The 18,125-nt window shown below is 40.6% G+C and overlaps 1 protein-coding gene across 1 annotated transcript; it reads left to right on the top strand.

The window, feature by feature from the left end:
* SAV1 (salvador family WW domain containing protein 1) lies at nucleotides 1-17,767 on the top strand. Its single transcript, XM_065636255.1, has 5 exons — nucleotides 1-94; nucleotides 2,150-2,596; nucleotides 10,727-10,997; nucleotides 11,854-11,997; nucleotides 16,639-17,767. Exons 1-5 carry the CDS (start codon nucleotides 1-3, stop codon nucleotides 16,838-16,840), a joined length of 1,158 nt encoding a protein of 385 aa, XP_065492327.1. The 3' UTR covers nucleotides 16,841-17,767.
* The last annotated feature ends 358 nt before the right edge of the window (nucleotides 17,768-18,125 follow it).

Here is an 18,125-nt window from a genome sequence, read left to right as displayed (position 1 = left end):
ATGCTGTCGCGGAAGAAGACGCGGACGGAGCTCTCGAAGCCGGGCGAGGTGCAGGGGAAGTACGTGAAGAAGGAGACCAGCCCTTTGCTGCGCAGTGAGTGCGGGGACGGGCCGGGAGGACAAAGACGCGGCCTGCGGGGCGGGGGGCGGGCTCCTTTGTGTGTTTTGACTGAGGCCCTGAGGCCCTGGGGGGTTTCCCTGGTCAGGGGGGACACACGGTGCTGTGAGGAGGTTAAACCTGAAAGGGCGGCGGGATGTGAAGGGCCCTACCCAGTGTGTCCCACCGGCCGCTCACGGGTTGTGAAACAGAGAAATACGCTTTTTTTGGTCTTCTTTACAAACTCCAGGCTACTGAAAGTAAGCACAGAAATATGTAAGTTGGTTTTTGTGCGTGTGTCTCCTATGCAGTGTAGGTATTTTAAAGGTACCAGAGTATTTAATGCTATCGCACTAAGTCACTGAATTTCTAGGCTTCATTCTTGCGACAGGTCTTGCCAGTTAAGGTGTTAACTATTTTATTACCAGGAGGTGCTGTAAATGTTTTTAGCTCTTGCTTTATGAATGACATTTGCAGAATGACAGCATTTTGCTGGCTGAACTTTGTGATTAGTGGAGAAAGCATGAATTCTGGTTCTGTCGTGGATTCCTGAGAGCATGTAGGCATTAGCATCTTCAGTTATTCGAAGTTCATAATTGACGGTGTTAGTTATAATTGTTTAGTTTCTTACTTACAATGCATCTATTAATTATGAGTTAAGTAGAAACTAAGCACTCTGCTTGTAAACAATGTATCACTCAATCTTCTGTCTCCCTCCTGTCATGCAGAAGGATCTAAAACTTGAAAAATATCCCCTCGTTTTGCAGGTGGTCAGAAAGCATTTAGCATGTCATTTGGTTAATGATGGGTCCGTCTTTTGCAACTCAGTCACAGTGTACGTTCATTTGGCAGCTTCTGTTCAGTTGGGTGTTTTATTTTCTCATCTGCAGTCGCTCAGTTGCAACAGGCGGGGGTTAAGATGAATCTCCAGACTCCAGCAGGGTTTAAGCCTCCAAACAGGCATCTTTCGGATGGAACAAATGATCTCCCTCTTTCCGGGAGTCAGCGGGTTGTTTTCCCCATCTAGGCTGTTTGCGCTGCCAAAAGGTGTGTGCTTTGAAAAATGAGATAACTGTTCAGACAGTTGTGTGGAATCCCAGTGGAAGCGAGTGCTCCGGTTCTAAACCCCGAGTCAACTCGCTGAGGTCACCGCTACGTACCTCAGGTGCTCTGATCTCCGTGTGGTTAACCTGAGCCTAATGCCACAGTCCTGGACTATACAAAAGTCTAGCAAATACACAATGAAAAAGCACGCTTAGGTTTCTTTTTGTTAATCTTTGGAAACAACCTGAGACTGAAATGTGTTATGCTGTAATTGCAGGATTAGCTTGGAGATCACAACTAGCAACAAGTGATTTGCTGGCAGGAGCAGGCGCTCAGCTTTTCTGGAAGTATTTGCTGCATGAGCAGCTGGTTCCACAGTCAAAAGGCACAATCATTTAGTAGTCTGATTACAGTGACTTAGTCTTTAAAAAAAACAACACAAAAACCCACTAAGGTGGGGGTTTTTTAATATTAAACTGTAGGCATGTCTAGGGGATTAAGACCTTTTACACCTTTATGCTATTTGTCACGATGTAATGACCAGCTATTACGTGATTACTTTGTAGTGATCATTATAAATTTATTGATGAAACCTTCTGGGATGCACTGAATTTTTACCCTAATTTATGAGAGTTTATGAATAAAAAGTAAATACTAATAGGCATAACTTCCTCCTATATGAAAGTCAGAGTTTGTATCAAGTCACCTGAAGGGAAACTACTTATTTATATCATGTTGAAAGTAATAGTAAGGAGAGGAGTAATGTATCACTGGAGGGAGGCAGTGAAATTGTATGAATAGGTGTCACTGTTCATGTGCAAAACCCATTTATGTAAAGGAAGAAGTAAAACATCTTCAGGATAGTGTGAGAACTTACAGGTACAGAACGACAGCATTTTGCTGGCCAAACTTTGTGATTAGTGGAGAAAGTATGAATTCTGGTTCCATTATGGATTCCTGAGAGCATGTAGGCATTAGTTCTTATTTCTCTTTTGTTCTGTGTGTCAGATCTGATGCCTTCATTTATCCGTCACGGTCCAACCATTCCAAGACGAGCTGATATCTGTCCTCCTGACTCAACTTCTTCTGCATATGCTTCTGGTGGAGATGGGATTGTTTCCAGAAACCAGAGTTTCCTTCGAACTCCGGTGCAGAGGCCGCCTCATGAAATAATGAGACGTGAAAGCAACAGGCTCTCTGCACCATCCTATCTCGCAAGAAGTTTAGCTGATGTCCCCAGAGAATATGGCTCTTCCTCCCAGTCCTTTTTAACAGAAGCCAATTCTGTTTTGGAAAATGGAGACGCTGGTGCCCGTTGTTATTATTATGATCATTTTTACGATGCCCAGAGGAGGCGGCAGTTAAATGATCGCGTACATGAGGACTACAGGTATTATGAACACAACAGCGATATTTTCCAGAGGATGTCACAGAACCACGGGAGGCACACTTCAGGTCAGTATTCATTGTGGCTTTTTAAAAAATAGGTTTTTGATAAGACTTGAAGTGCGGAGGTGTATCTGAGTGATGAGAGTCAGGTTTTTAGGTGTTAGGTGGTGTAGGAGTGCACCGAGTACATGTTCACATTTCTTAAGAGTTTGCAGATATCCAGAAAGGAAAAAAATATACTTAAAACATTATTTATTTATTAAATAAATGGGGCAAGGTTGAGCAAGGGTTTTTTTTTTTACTTATGACGAAGTTGATTCAGTTGCAAGCTAGCAAGGAATTTTATTCATTAGGGGACATCGGATAACCAACAGCTCTAAATTTTAACATTACCATTTCATTTTATTATTACGATAATATTTTAACTATTGTTGTGTTTTTATTTATTTTTATTGTGTTAATTTGACCTCAGTAATTAAAATAATATATTATAAATAGTCAAAGGGAGGAATGAGTGCTTTGTGTACTTAGGAAATTGGCATATTGTTGCTGCTGAAATTCACTTCCTAGTCCTTGACTTTTTTTTTTTGGTAGCTTTTAATATTGTTTGTAAATATGCCTGTTTCCACCTTGAATTCACTGGAACTTGTCTTTGTAATGAAAGAACAGCATAAGAACAAACAATCCATTAAATATTACTTTAAAAAATACTTGATTATATCAGCGATGACACTGGAAAATAATTCTTTGGTGCAGTGTGCTGTTGTGAATCTATCAGTGGAATAAAATTCTGGGTTTACAATATTGCCCATAGAAAGATGACCTTAAAAGTAGTAAATCTGGCTGAATTCGAGCACTGTATACACTACAGAAGTGATGTTCAAGGAAGAGTTTGAAATAAATATTTCAAACTTGTAAATAGTGAAATATGTTACTAGTTTGTCAGTACTTGTAGTCTGAAATACTGAGGTTTAAAACTTGCTACTTTATCCTGGTTTGTTTTGCTAAATGCTGATACATCTGATGTACCTGGATTCTGCAGGAGATCCCTGGATCTGTGTCAGTCGTTGTTCAGCCGGCTGTCATTAAACATTAATCTGGCCCAGATAACGAGCACCTGTTAGTGTGTGCCGGGATATTGCGGGGAGAATTTCATCAACCAGTCCATCAATTTAACATTCAGAATTCCTACAGTAACTGTGTGTGCTGAGGAAGACTTCAAAAATTGGTATTGCTGCTGTGGAGAAGTGAAACAGTCTGAAGTGGAAGTGGAGCTCTAGCTATTAGTTTGAAAGAGTGGTTTAATCTGACAAATGTTTTAAACAAGCTAAAAGTGAGGCTTTACAGCCATATTTTTTCTCAAATGGAGCAATATGGATTTATTTCTAAAAAGACTTTTTTTCCTGTTTGTCTATGTGCCACCTGAACTGCTGGTACGTGGTTGGTCTTTGTCATTTACTCTCATATTTTGACATTTGATAATTTGAATGAATTTTATACGTATTTTGTGATGGATGACTATTCAATCTTACACATTTGTAGGAAGAGACGAAAAAGGTGAATCTTTTGTCTGCCAAAGTGTTTCCCTTTTCCTCTATTTTTTGTTGTTGTGTTGTTTTTTTTTTTTCATCCCAGCATGGAATGTGAAACTCTTAAATTCCTCTTTCAGTGTCACTGCAGTAAGAATATTGACCTATGCCCTTAACTTCTGTACATCATTTCAAGAATTGCTGGTATTTTTTCTCAGTAAAAGAATCATGTGGCCAAAAATAAGAAATCCTTAGATTCTTTTACTTCTTTCATCTGACCATTACACTTCTTTTTATTTGAACCATCCGTTGTCTTCAAATCTTCAGTGTTTTCCTTGAGCTACACAACTCTTTCTGTAATTTCTAGTTCCTTTTTCCTGCATTTCCAGAATTTTAAAGCAGGCCTTTTACTTTCATTTTCTTCAGATAAATTACTTTTTCCTTACACATCTCTGTTGTTGTTTAAGTGTTTCACCTAATCAAAATTCTTCATCAAGATAATTGATGACAAAATTGCCTAATACCTACAGTTTCAACGTATAAGATGGATTATTAGCCAGAATCTGTAAATGCTGCCTTCTACCCTTTTCCTCCTCTCCCACCCTCCCTCAAAAGGTCGGTTCTGTTACACTTTGGGTTGGTTTCCTCAGAAATGTTGCCTGATGTTGCTGTTGGTGAGTGATTTTTATTTTATTTTTTTTTAAATTTTATTCTGTGTGGGTTACCACCACGATGACTTTGGAGAAGCGGTGGTCTGGAAGTGAAGATGTGTGTGTGCATTTCAGCTGTCATGCAAAATAAAGATTCCCCCCTTTATAATTTGGAGGTAACTTGAAAATGTGTTCTCGTTGAAATCCTCACATTCAAAGTATTCAGCAAATATTTCAGGAAGTCCCATGATTTTTCAACAGTTGATATGTTGTTTCATAGGTATTTCCCCTTGAAGTCCTGTTTTCTCTCTCACTGTGATTCAATTCTCCATGTCTTCCTTTTCTTATTTTCATTAGATTTGTTTTTTAATTAGCAATCTAGTGCTGCTGGTTTTCCTGAAAAATGTCTTCACGTGAGATATTTCCTCGTTTTGTATGTTTAGCTACCTCTGTAGCATTTCTTGCAAATTTTTTTTTTTAGTGTCCATTTCAAACTGAATTCTAAGAGACTTTTCCTGTCTTTCCTCGACATCTCTTTCCTCTCTTCTAGGTTAAAGGTTTGGGGAGGTCTGTGGTTGAAGTTATATCTACAGTATAGATTGGAACTAACTTGTAACCAAGACCTCAGAGTTATTTGTACCTGTTTGAGCGGTAAGCTGAAAAATTCTTATGTGTATATGAAAATTGCTGAGATTAAAATCACAGTGTAAAGGGACTTTCTGATGGTGGATTGTAAGCAGCTGGCTGTGATATCAGAGGAGAAAAATGATTAATCCTGTGAACAGAGAATCCAGTGTGCTTTAGTGAAAAGTAGGTTCATCTCGTGTTAAATTGTACCCCTTAAAGTGGTATTTGAGTTTAATATAAGAGCAAAATAAATATAAATTATCAAATGAAACCTATTTAGAGCTGAAGTAGCATGGCTTTTCTTTTTAGGTGTGTACACCACACTCATTTTTAAGCAAACGGCAATTCCAGACATTTATTTGTGCTGATTCTGCAGTAGTTTCTTTGTAGCGTACTTTTTAAAAAGTACTTCCCGTCATTTCCTATTTGTGAATTTATGCTGACTCAGAACGCCCCGTTCCCTCTGCCAAACGAGGTACTTGTGCTCAGGAAGTACCTCCAGATGTTTTGGGATGGGTCGGGACGGCCTAGAACCTGCAGATCTATCTAAATGGGATAGTTATCAAAACTCCTTTTTGTTATTATTGCTTACAGCCTTCAAATCGAACAGTTTGTGTATCTTCTCTTCCTGTTCTTCGTCTTGGTTTGATGAGGGGAAGGGAGAGGATTTGGGCATCCTGAAAAACGGCTCTCAAGACAGTTAACCTGATTAAAGACTAATGCGGAGGCCTTCTGTTTGGCTAGATTTGTTCTTCAACACTTGGAAATTTAGTTGAAGCTGGTTGTGGGGAGTTCAGGGGCTCTAAAACTTCTCTGCCTCCATCACCACTTTATCTAATCCACAGTGAGACTTTCTTTTCAGATTTTTTGCTCTTTTCCCTTTACACTTGACTGCTCTGGGGATAAGATTTTTCTCCCGTGCTTTCTGCCAGGCAGACTGAAGAACTTTGCTGACCTGGAAACCTTTTCTCCTAAGAACTTGAACTTCCTTGACAATGAAACCCCTTCGTTGGGCTGGGAAAGTGTTACACATATCACTTAGAGTTTTATTTGTTTTTTCAAAGCGTTGAGAACATACACAGTGATGCTCCTAAACAAGCAAACTGCATTGAAAAATATTTTCTTTTGCTTTGGAACAGCAGATAATTTCTCTTGGCCTCGTTGACAATTCAAGACCTTAAACTGAAGGTACTATATTTTACAAGAGAAGGAAAAATAAGAGCTACAAATCATGTTCAATATTCATGTTCCTTAAAAGCAGCATCTGAACCAGAAAATATATACCGTTATAAAAGAGAATCAACAAATGAGGCTAGATGAGTTCCAAAGAGGCAACCTGAAAAGGATTTACACTTGCATGAATTTAAATTCATTGTTGACCATTCTTGAGATTTGATAGTACCACTTAGAGGATGTTTATAGTGAACAGTGCTCATCCTTAAGGAGAGGAAAGGAGACTTTTAACGTTTGGGAAAAATAAATAATTTCAACAACTCTCTTCCTTGGGAAAGCAGGAAAAATTAAAATTGCTGCCTTGTCACAGAGAAAACAGTACGTGAGCAAGAAAACCCCGAGAAGTTACAGTGAAACGGGTCGACTAGTCTGTTTTTTGCTTGTCCTATGGTAGAGATCATGTCCTCCATCATGTGGAAAATCACAGGTTTTACATTAGATGTCTTGATAAATATGGTTCAAGTTCCAAGTTCGGTGTTTTTTTTTCTGTAGATATTTTGCAATGAGCTATCTAAAACTGGTACCCGTCCATGACTCAAAGAGTACCTTTGGTGTGTGCAGTGAAATCCTACGTGAAGCTTTGGGCTGCTACAAAAATGCTTTCTTGAAAAGAAAATGCTTGAAATTTAAGCACAGAGAGGTATCGCCCGTGGGCAGCGTGGTGCAGGGAAGGTGGCGCTCGCAGTGGATGGTTTTAGGCTGTCCTGTAACTTTATTCTTTGGAAGAGATGACATATGAAGTTACTCTTTGAAATGTTCAGTCTTAATTATTGATGCTTACAGGTTTATATGTCTGAAAGTCAATTTTTGTCTTCTGGCGTTACTCAAGATCATAGCAGGAGCTGTTTTTCTTCTGTGTGTACCCGCTGGCCCTTAAGGAAGCCTCTGCTGAGTTTTATAAGGAAAACCAATACACTATTTCTGTTGATCTTTAGTAACTCCAGTTACATCAACAAATTTCTAAATTGTACTAATTGACAATTTGAATGCCATAGCGGCTTGATGGTTGTAAGACGCTATGAGTGTTACCTGGCGTCTTAAAACTTCCAGCAAGGAGAATATTCCAGTATGATCTGTGATTTTAAGGGAAAAATAAACATTAAGACTATACATGGTAGTCTACAAGCTGGAATATTTGCAACTGTCTGTTTATAAATCTGGCCTTTGATTTCATAATTAGAGCTTGCGGGTTGGAGGGGCTTGAAATGTGGTTCAAAACTGGTTACTGCTACAGCTGTGTATGTTTATCTTAACTGTGTGGCTCTGCTTCTTCATGTATGAAGTCAGAATGGCAAAAGTAATGTATAATGTGTTTGTGCTCTGGTATGATTGTTGCTCTTTGCATCTTGGAAATGAAAAAAAAACAAGCTGTCACCAGGAGAAGCCATGTAGCCAGAATTAAGTGATTGCGGCGCCTTTCCGTTGGATGCAGCATTGCTTTTTAGCCTGGTTTTTAGGTGATTTCTCTATGTGATCAGATTTTGGGGTTTCCTCGCTACCTGAGTCCAGCTCCCAGTCTTCTCAGGCTTTTGCATGAAAAGATACAGACGTTGTGTCAAGAGAACCTCGGGTGCAGAGGATGCCTTGTGCAGCTTTTAAACCAACTCCCAATGTTAGAAAGGGATCACCTTTAACCCAAGGAATAAATATAGATGTATTTGCTGCTGGAGTCATGCTAGTATTTACGTAGGAGGAACTGTAACAAAAATACAGACATGTGCTGATCATAACAGTAAACAGAAAAATATCTTTATGCCTTTGTGAAAGTTCTTTTCCCCCAGCGGAGTTCATGTGCTCAGATCTTTTCGTAGTGGTGATTTAATAGCCGCTGTTTATACATACATGAAATTACAACACAGCAGACCAGTTAATTGGAGAAAATACCGAATTTGTTTATCTGAAGTGCAGTGTTTCTCAAGAAGCTTAAATGTTTGTATTTTGCCATTGGAATGAAAACAAAAGCAGTGACGTAAGTGTAGCCAGGATCTGAAAGAGTTTCCCTGCCCCAGTACTGCGCAAGGTCAGGAAACCTCCAGGATGTTCTTCTCACTAGAAGTAAAGGTCTAAGTTGCTTAATCTTAATGAGAGATGGGAATTATCACATGAGCACAGCCATCAATTTTCCTTTATCAAGGTAACAAACAGGTAAGTGCTGTCACAAGAGGAAATATTTTAAGGCCAAATAGTTCAGAACATGACAAGGCTAGAAAGAGATTGATAGATGAGCATAAATATTTTAAAGAACAGTGCTCAGGAGGAAGTTTGTGAGGTATTTTAAATTGATTTTTTTATTTGTTCAGTTAGTTTGGAGCCTGAGAAATAGAACAGTTTTGCTGCTACTTCAGTATTACAGTATTAATGACCACACCTGAAACCTCTTTATTCTTTACTTGAGACAGGCTGTGCCTTTTCCTTCTACTCTCTCAAAAAAAATAGTCACACAAAAATGTTATTTCTGAAAAACAGAAGGGAAGGGATGTCTTCCTCAGCCAGTCACCGCGGTGCTTGTGGCAGCCTCGCTTTCTGACTTGTAAGAAAGTGGAAAAAGTGGCTCCCAAACCTCTTTGTCTGGCTACGGGAAACAGTGACACACAAACTCTGAATGCTGTGGTTGAATAGATGCAGTCGATTGTGGGATGAAAAGATAATTTCTTTAAAGCCCAAGGCTGTTTAACTGTGGATAACTGAAGGTAACTACTTAAAAGGAAGAGAGTTGGGTTGGGAGAGCACATCCAGTTGGTGGGAGGCTTTGAAGGAATGGAGAGAGACCTGCACAATTCTTGATTATGTCACTTGGGTTTTGTGGTTGGGGTTTTTTGGGGTTTGGGTTTTTTGGTTTTGTTCTCTATTATTATTATTATAGTTTTAATTTCAACTGGCTTCCTAACTATCCATAGTATGTAGAGGGAAGGAAAAGATGAAATTGGAATGATGTTTCTTCAGTAAATCTCTCAGCATCCAGCGCGCGCATTTTTGTAATATAAAAACTGTGTGTATTTTACAACAAATCACATCTTTTAAAATGCTGGTGAAGAGTCTCTTAAATCAGCTATTTAGTGATATTAATAAATCCTAAATGTGCTGTGTTTGTAGGGCAGAGATGGGAACTTCACTACAGATTCCAGTCAGCTCTCCTACCCCAGATACACCGTGAACCCCTTCTCCCTGTGCAGCCAACGTCACCAAAAGCTGGAAATTCCCTTTATTTTTCCATGCCTCTAGCATTGTGAAGCGTAGGTGCTCGGGTTTGGAGAAGAGCAAGCTGTAGAGCAGCAGATACCCAAGATCTGGAGGTTTTGTGACTAGCTCTGAAGAAAAGCTCTCTAAACCTTGTCTGGATGCGTTTAGGAGCCCTGACTGTCCCGCCGGCTCCGCACAGAAACTGGCTGATCTGACAAGTAGTTTTAGCGAAGAAAACAAGGTGCCATCAACTTCAGGGTGCCCAGGATGAGTGTGTTCAGCACAGGGCTTGTGCAGGACCCTTTGTGGGTCCAGCTTTTCTGTTTTCCCTTGTTACTGATGACATTTTTGGCCGTGATTACATGCACCTCACTAACAACGGTCAGCACGGTATAGTGCTCACCTTACTTGTCCCTCTTCTCTTCGTTTACCTGGTCCTGTTACTGTTAATCTGAAAAGATTTGTTGTTGTTCAGTGATTTTTCTAGATAATGGTGATTTCTGATGGTAACTAGAAAAAGAAAGGGGTGTGGGTGTTTTGTAGATAGATAGTTTTGCTGCAGCTGTGATAGCATATAAACAGAAACTGTCGTTAATGCAAAGCTTTAGCATTTGTCATCTTAGGTCAGCATTCTCTGCTCAGCAAATTGAGGCAGTAATAGGAGCTTCTTCCCTGTTACATATTCTAATGTATGTCTCTAATTGAATAAATAAGGATGCTTTAATTGTCTCTGAACCAAGCTGCCCAGTAAACCTGGAGCTGAAAGAGAGTGAAACAAGTGCGGCTTAAAATGGAACAGCTATTTTAATTTGATCATGCTTTTTTTTTTTTTACCAACGTACAAGCAGATAAATAATAAACACCGTGATATTGCTCAAAGTTCATAGAGTGGCGGGGGGAAGTTGGCTTCGTACATGATGTTGGGTTCGAGTATTATCAGTTTAGCTAAACCTCGCTTTCTCTTTTTGTTTTTTTAGGCATCGGTAGAGTTGCTGCTACATCTCTAGGAAACTTAACAAATCATAGTTCGGAAGATTTACCTCTTCCTCCTGGCTGGTCAGTGGACTGGACTATTAGAGGAAGGAAATACTACATAGATCATAACACAAACACGACTCACTGGAGCCACCCGCTCGAGCGCGAGGGACTGCCACCGGGCTGGGAGAGGGTCGAGTCCGCCGAATTCGGAGTGTATTACGTAGATCACATCAATAAAAGAGCTCAATATAAACATCCTTGTGCACCCAGGTAAGGCATCCGCCTTCTCAGCGGGCTTAGACAAAAAACAATCACAGAAAAGAAAGTGGAACTGGGTTTGTCTCGTATATAGCATGCCAAAAACTTGTTATTTTTAGAAGTAAGCCTTACTGGTTCTCAACAGAGATTTTTAGAAGAAGTTGTAATTGTCAGGTTTTTGTCTCATCCGTTACTGTCTTTAAGTTTAGAAGCAGGATCTTGTTCCTCACTCAGTAAAACAAAGCAGCTATTCTGTTCAACTTGCAGTAAAACAGCAAAGTTTGAGAACAGAATTGAACTGAAGACTGAAAAGAAACTCGATCTGATATTCTAGGAGTATCTGAACAAATAGCACATGCCATCTGAAATACAAATTAAGGCTTGTCTAGAGTGAAAATCGGTATTTTAGCTACTCATAATTTACAGGTAAAATAACGTTAGTAATGTGCCGCACAAGAGATAAACATATGAGCGTGTCCTTTGTTTTAAGTGGAATAACTCTTGCCAGCTGCTGCCTGAATACATTTGTTCTAACATGATTTAATATGTTGGATACTTAATATGTGGATTATTTAGCTGAATCAAGACTTGCCTTTTAAATCTTTTAAAAACAGTGTTTTTGTGTTCTGCTTTAATATTGGGGTAGCAGGCGAATAGGACTAAGGTGAATTTTACAGCACGCGAACACTCGCGGTTGTGATTGGAGCAAAGCACAGAAACAGCAGCAGAAATTTGCTCTCAGTGTCGCCTGCTGAAGCAACACTCCCTATGCGGTTGCACCATCAGCCTTCCCGTGGATTAATTTCTGTATTAATGTTAACAATTTAACGATACCAAGTGATCGCTTGTGCTCTGTGCTCCTTCGCAGCGTTCCCCGCTACGACCAGCCGCCCCCGGTGAGTTACCAGCCGCAGCCCGCGGAGCGGAGCCAACCCCTCCTGGTCCCCGCCAACCCCTACCACACCGCAGACATCCCCGACTGGCTGCAGGTCTACGCCAGGGCTCCCGTCAAGTGAGATCGCTTTTTATTTTTCACAGAATCACAGAATGTTAGAGGTTGGAAGGGACCTCAAAAGATCATCCAGTCCAATCCCCCTGCCGGAGCAGGAACACCCAGATGAGGTTACACAGGAAGGTGTCCAGGCGGGTTGGAATGTCTGCAGAGAAGGAGACTCCACAACCTCCCTGGGCAGCCTGGGCCAGGCTCTGGCACCCTCACTGAGAAGTTTCTTCTCAAATTTAAGTGGAACCTCCTGTGTTCCAGCTTGAACCCATTGCCCCTTGTCTTACCATTGGTTGTCACCAAGAAGAGCCTGGCTCCATCCTCATGACACCCACCCTTTCCATATTGATAACCATGAATGAGGTCACCCCTCAGTCTCCTCTTCTCCAGCTCCAGAGCCCCAGCTCCCTCAGCCTTTCCTCACACGGGAGGTGCTCCACTCCCTTCAGCATCTTCGTGGCTGCGCTGGACTCTCTCCAGCAGTTCCCTGTCCTTCTGGACCTGAGGGGCCCAGAACTGGACACAATATTCCAGATGCAGTCTCACCAGGGCAGAGCAGAGGGGCAGGAGAACCTCTCTGACCTACTGACCACCCCGCTTCTAATCCCCCCCAGGTCCCATTGGCCTTCCTGGCCACAAGGGCCCAGTGCTGGCTCATGGTCACCCTGCTGTCCCCCAGGACCCCCAGGTCCCTTTCCCCTACACTGCTCTCCAACAGGTTGTTCCCCAACCTATACTGGAACTTGGGGTTGTTCCTGCCCAGATGCAAGACTCTACATTTTCCCTTGTTATATTTCATTAAATTTTTCCCCGCCCAACTCTCCAGCCTGTCCAGATCTCGCTGGATGGCAGCACAGCCTCTGGCGTGTCAGCCACTCCTCCCAGCTTGGTGTCATCAGCAAACTTGCTGATAGTACACTCAATTCCCTCATCCAAGTCGTTGATGAATATATTGAATAATACTGGCCCCAGAACTGACCCTTGAGGCACTCCACTAGATACAGCCCTCCAACCAGTCCCTCTGCATTGCACGCTTAGAAGGAAAACAAATGAATTTCGATGACTGAAAGCAGAGCTCCAGCTGATGCCTATTTAATTGCGTCAGAGTTACTGCCAGCAGTGGGTGAGGAGGTTGGACCAGACGTTCATCGCGTTATTTCGCTTTGTGTTAGGCCTTACTTAAAATCATCGCAACACTTCTTACGCTTCACATGACTTGCAGAATTATGTATTTAAGAGTTGAGGATGTGATTTAGTTTCAGTGTATTTATGAGAACAATACCACATGGCCTAAAAATACGTTAAATATATTTAGGGTGTTAAATTCTTTATGTATATCTTCATCCTTTAAAAAAAAAAATACAAATTCTCCTTCACAACTAACAATTGTGAATACAGACTGGAATCTATAATTCTATTCAAGAACTTTAATTAAAAACTGCGTGGTAGTAGAAAGTCGTATTCTCAAAGAAGCAGCCCTCGAGGAACAAGGAGTCTCCTCAGAAAAGCCTTGAGTCGGCATCATGAAATAAATTACATTTTCTAATAGGCGCAGCACTGCAGAAAAGTAACACTAAATAGAAAAGCGATTAAAAAAATCCAGAAATGAAATCCAAATCCAGATGAAATTGTGTACTTTTTCATAAAGAGAATATGGAGAAACTAAGAACAGAATATGGAGAAACTAAGAACAGAATATGGAGAAACTAAGTTTTACAGTCATGAGCAGGTAGGTGTATAGTTGCAAATTCAAACTGTGCATGATCAGTGACATACAGCTAAAAAAATCCTCTTTTTTTTAGCTGTTTCTGGTATAATTTGGATGGGTTTTATTACTTCTTGTGGCTACTGGGCTTGCCAGCATCCCATAAAGATTTAAATTGGCCTAAAATCCACCAGTACGCACACGCACTAGGGACATACTAAGTTCCTGTAACCTTGTTTCCTATAAATATTTCTAGGCTTTGGCTGCAGCTGCATTTCTTTATTTAGGTCTTTGGCACATCCAGACAATGTAGTTTTAAATACTTCAGCCTCTGTTGGATGGATTCTTGTTGGTACTTCTCTTGAAACTTGAGAAATAAGACAATTGAAACAATTTAAGATTATCAGGAATTTCTTTAGCAGATTGAGACAAATTAAAAAAAGATCATAATTCATTCAAGCTGTTGGAATAGAATTTACATTGTTCAGAGGAATCAAAAATCATCTATTTTCTAGTATCCTTTTAGCCTTCTGTTAAAGTAGTGCTGGTGGTAATAGGAATATTTTGTCATTCTCGGCCGCTTCCATGAAGAAGTAAATTCTGGTTTGTGCTAATATTAAATTGGAGAATTGAGGAATAGTGGTAGCAGCTGTCTCAGTGTCACCTCGTGGTGAGGACTTCTTAAGGCACAATTCAGAAATAATTTTCACGGTTATTAAAATCAAGAACACTTCTGTGTTTTCAATGTAATTTTAATAATGAGCCTCTTTGTTGCTAAAGCAAGTGGCTTAAAGCTTCCGAAAAACACCCGGTAACGCTTGTAAGTTCTTTGGTAGTTATTGTCCGAAAGCCGAGGTGAGAACTGTATGAATATTCTACGTTTTGGTGCAAAAATGGAAGTAAGCGGGCAAAATGTAGTCTTTTGTCATCTGCGATTTGAAGTTCGCTGCAAAAATCTGAATATCAGTACACTTTGACACGGGAATCATTGTGGGATATTTTGTAATGATTTATTACGTACGGGTGACAGTGTAGCTTGATTCAGCTGACTAAAGGCCAGTCGTTTTTGTTGAGAAAAATAGATAACGATGGCAAAAATAGCTTCGGTTTCAACAAGTTTCTCTGAAGGACAAGAATTCTGGCCACCGATGGGGAGTTTAGTTGGGATTTGTCATAATACTTCCCTACTTTAGTGAAAAATGGAGGAACTGTGAAGATAAACCAGAAGATATTGGGCTCAGTGCGCAGGGAAGAGGCTTCGATGGCTGGTTATAACTTGAGGTAACGATTTCCAGGATCTCGCTTTTGAGTCGAAGTGATTTTAGCAGCACGGCCCTGCCAAGACTTGGGATAAATTTAATATACAAGTTGTTATTGTGGAAGTTTAGAGAAGCCGCGGGTAACTTAACATTCTTCACATTCCTCAAAAGCATCTTCTGGGAGTCATCTGGGGCTTCTCTGTTGCGTACAGCCTTCGGAATATATATTTTCAATATGGACCGCAGTTCATTTGCATAAATTTAGTGATGTTCTGGCTTTGGCCTCCACTCAAGTGAATATATATACATATTTTTGTAATTCAGTTGGATCAAACAACTGTTTATTCCATGAGTTTCTTCTATTTTAATAACTATATTAGTCAGCTGCCTGTTTCCAAGTTAAGAAAATTAAATTGCAGACGAACTCTAGATATATATGTTATAGAAGCACTGGGAAAAAGCAGAATTGAGAGGTGTTGCGGTGGTGATGTAAATACACCAAGACTTTTTTTATCGAAGTAGCAGTAGAATGCCTTTTGCAGACAAAACGCAGCTGGAAACCGAGCTGGGGAGTCGCCGTGTCCTCCCCGGCTCAGGAAAGCCCGCGGTTGGTGCTGTCGCTGGCGGGTGATGCTTTCACCGCGTCGCTCCCCGCACCGTTATCTTGCTCTCGGCCCAGCCTTCGGGGCTTTTGCTGAATTATTTCAACTACCAGTTCCTCGAGGAACATCCTGAATAGCAGCATCTCCTCCTTCAGACCATCCCGTGGCTGTTCCCTTAATCCCACCTCTGTAGAATTAGCATCATTTCGTTGAAAAACTTGGTGAGAAATACTGTTTTTCTACCAGGACTTTGGAAACTTTCCCTTACTACTGGCACAAAGTGGGTTCATTTTTAAAAAGTATTGAAGAAAAACGCTTTCTTGAACAGTTTGGGTAGCTAATATATAAATATTACGGAAGATAAATCTGAGAAATGCTGAACCGCATGGTTGGTATAAAAAATTGTCAGCAGCAGCTTTGAAGAAGCTTTGCCGGAGAAACGGGGGAGGTTGAAGAGGCTCTGCTGGGGTTTGACACCCCAAAGTCTGAACGTGGGGACATGTTGATGTTCAGAAATAGAGTGTGAGGAGTTTCAACAGGAATTTGAAATTGCGCTGGTTAATTATGGCCTAATTGGTTCCCCCCACCCCAGTGCTCACAAATGGTATCTAATACCCCCTTTTACGGTCCTTGGGGGTTTGTGACCGGCAGTTTGAAATAATGATTTAAATTTTTTTTTCCGTGTTACTCTGATTTTTAAAAGGTGTTTTCCTGCTAAACCTTTGAGGCTTGTTGTGAATTCAGACTCAATGATCTTGAGGGTCTTTTCCACCCAAAATGATTCTACGAATGGAATCGCTCGTTTAGCGCTTCCAAAATGCGTTTTCCGCATCTGTTTACTATAATCAGTTAATAGGATCTTTAGAGTTTATCTGAGTGTTTTAGGAACGATTCTGCAGTTCAGCCGTAGCGGATGTTTCTCCCACTCGTGTCCCTGTGTCTTTTGGTGCTAATTACCTTACGTCTTGATATAAAACACGCTAACGTAGATCGCTAGAAATCCAATCACTGACTGCGCAAGTCCAAGCGCCGGTTTTTAAGCAAGCAGGGACCGTACAAATCGTGGTGTTTTCTCTCGGCACAGATACGACCACATCCTGAAGTGGGAGCTGTTCCAGCTGGCCGACCTGGACACGTACCAGGGGATGCTGAAGCTGCTGTTCATGAAGGAGCTGGAGCGGATCGTGAAGCTGTACGAGGCGTTTCGGCAGGCGCTGCTCACCGAGCTGGAGCACCGCAAGCAGCGCCAGCAGTGGTACCAGCAGCAGCACGGCAAGAACTTCTAACCCCACAACTCTTTCAACCTTTCCCGAGGACACTAAGAGCTTTAAAAGGGTTTTTTTTCCACACTTAAAACTATGAAAGAAAAAAAAAGTGCTTTTGTTGAGAAGGCAGCTTATTTTTGTTGACGTTGCACCTTTGTTATTATCCTCTTGAATATTTTTCTACATGTATTATGTATTGTTTATAAAAATGAAAAATGTTTGTTAATCTTTTTTTTCCCTACAAGGAGTAGTTTGTTATTCTGGAAACCAGCGCGGGGTTTAATCAGAGACTTGATCCTGGTATCTTTTTTCGTAGCCGTCAGCTGTATTAGTAAGAAGCCGACTATATATTTTTAAAAGGGCAAGAGATGCAACTCTGTGAAATGTTCTGGATTCAAAACGTTGTTCAAACCCAAATGAAAGATTTGTGTGTGTTTCCCCTCTCTGGAGAGGCTGTTTGCAGCTTTAACCAGACGGTTCCTTTGTAGCCCGTGCTACCACCAGACAGAAAAGCGGATTTTTATCCGTCTCAACCAAGTGCTTCACCAAACTGAAGCCGGAGTTGCCTTATTTTTTACGCTGTTTAATACACGACTACTTGAGATTTATGAGTTTTCACAAATTGTCGGAGGGGAAATCCTGGTACCTTGTTAAAGACCAAGCAAACTTTTCACAGGTTTTTAAATCCAATGTAAACCGCATTTGCTAAAACACAACGCGGTGCAGGGGGAGGTCGCGGTGTTCCTGACCCGCTGGGCCTTACCACGGAGCAAATCAGGGACATCACAACAATTACTTTTTTTTGATAACAAGTTTTTGTCTTGGGGAAAATTTGTAATTGTCCAGTTACCCTCTCCAGCATTTTCATTTGGTTCATTGATTGTCCCGAAATGTTATTTATGGATTCTTTTTAGTGCAATAAACATTGTTGCAGACAAATAAAATACATTTCTTGTAAATCCTATTAATTCAATAAAAATCATTTTGTTTAATGAATGATGGGTTGTCCAACTGAGATTTTTTTTTTTTCCTTTTAGAACATCAAATAAAGTGTTTTTATAATGTGATTTGGGATGTTGAAAGTAGCTTGGGTTCTCTGAAGACAAGTGCAGTTCTGATGCTCTGAGCATCAACCTTAACATTAAAGCACCAATTCTGAAGGTGAAAAGGAAACTGAGAATTAAAAAAAAAAAAAAAAAAAAGAATAGAATAAAAGAAAAACACAGAGCAGCTGCTCTTACCTCTCTGGTCAATAACTTGCTCGTACAACCAACTTCTTAGGAACCAAAAGCAAACTTTAATAGTT

The sequence above is a fragment of the Caloenas nicobarica genome, chromosome 5 (assembly GCF_036013445.1).
Source record: "Caloenas nicobarica isolate bCalNic1 chromosome 5, bCalNic1.hap1, whole genome shotgun sequence".
NCBI lineage: Eukaryota > Metazoa > Chordata > Aves > Columbiformes > Columbidae > Caloenas > Caloenas nicobarica.
Note: the sequence above shows the minus strand (reverse complement) of the source record. Positions and strands in the feature narration are given on the sequence as shown.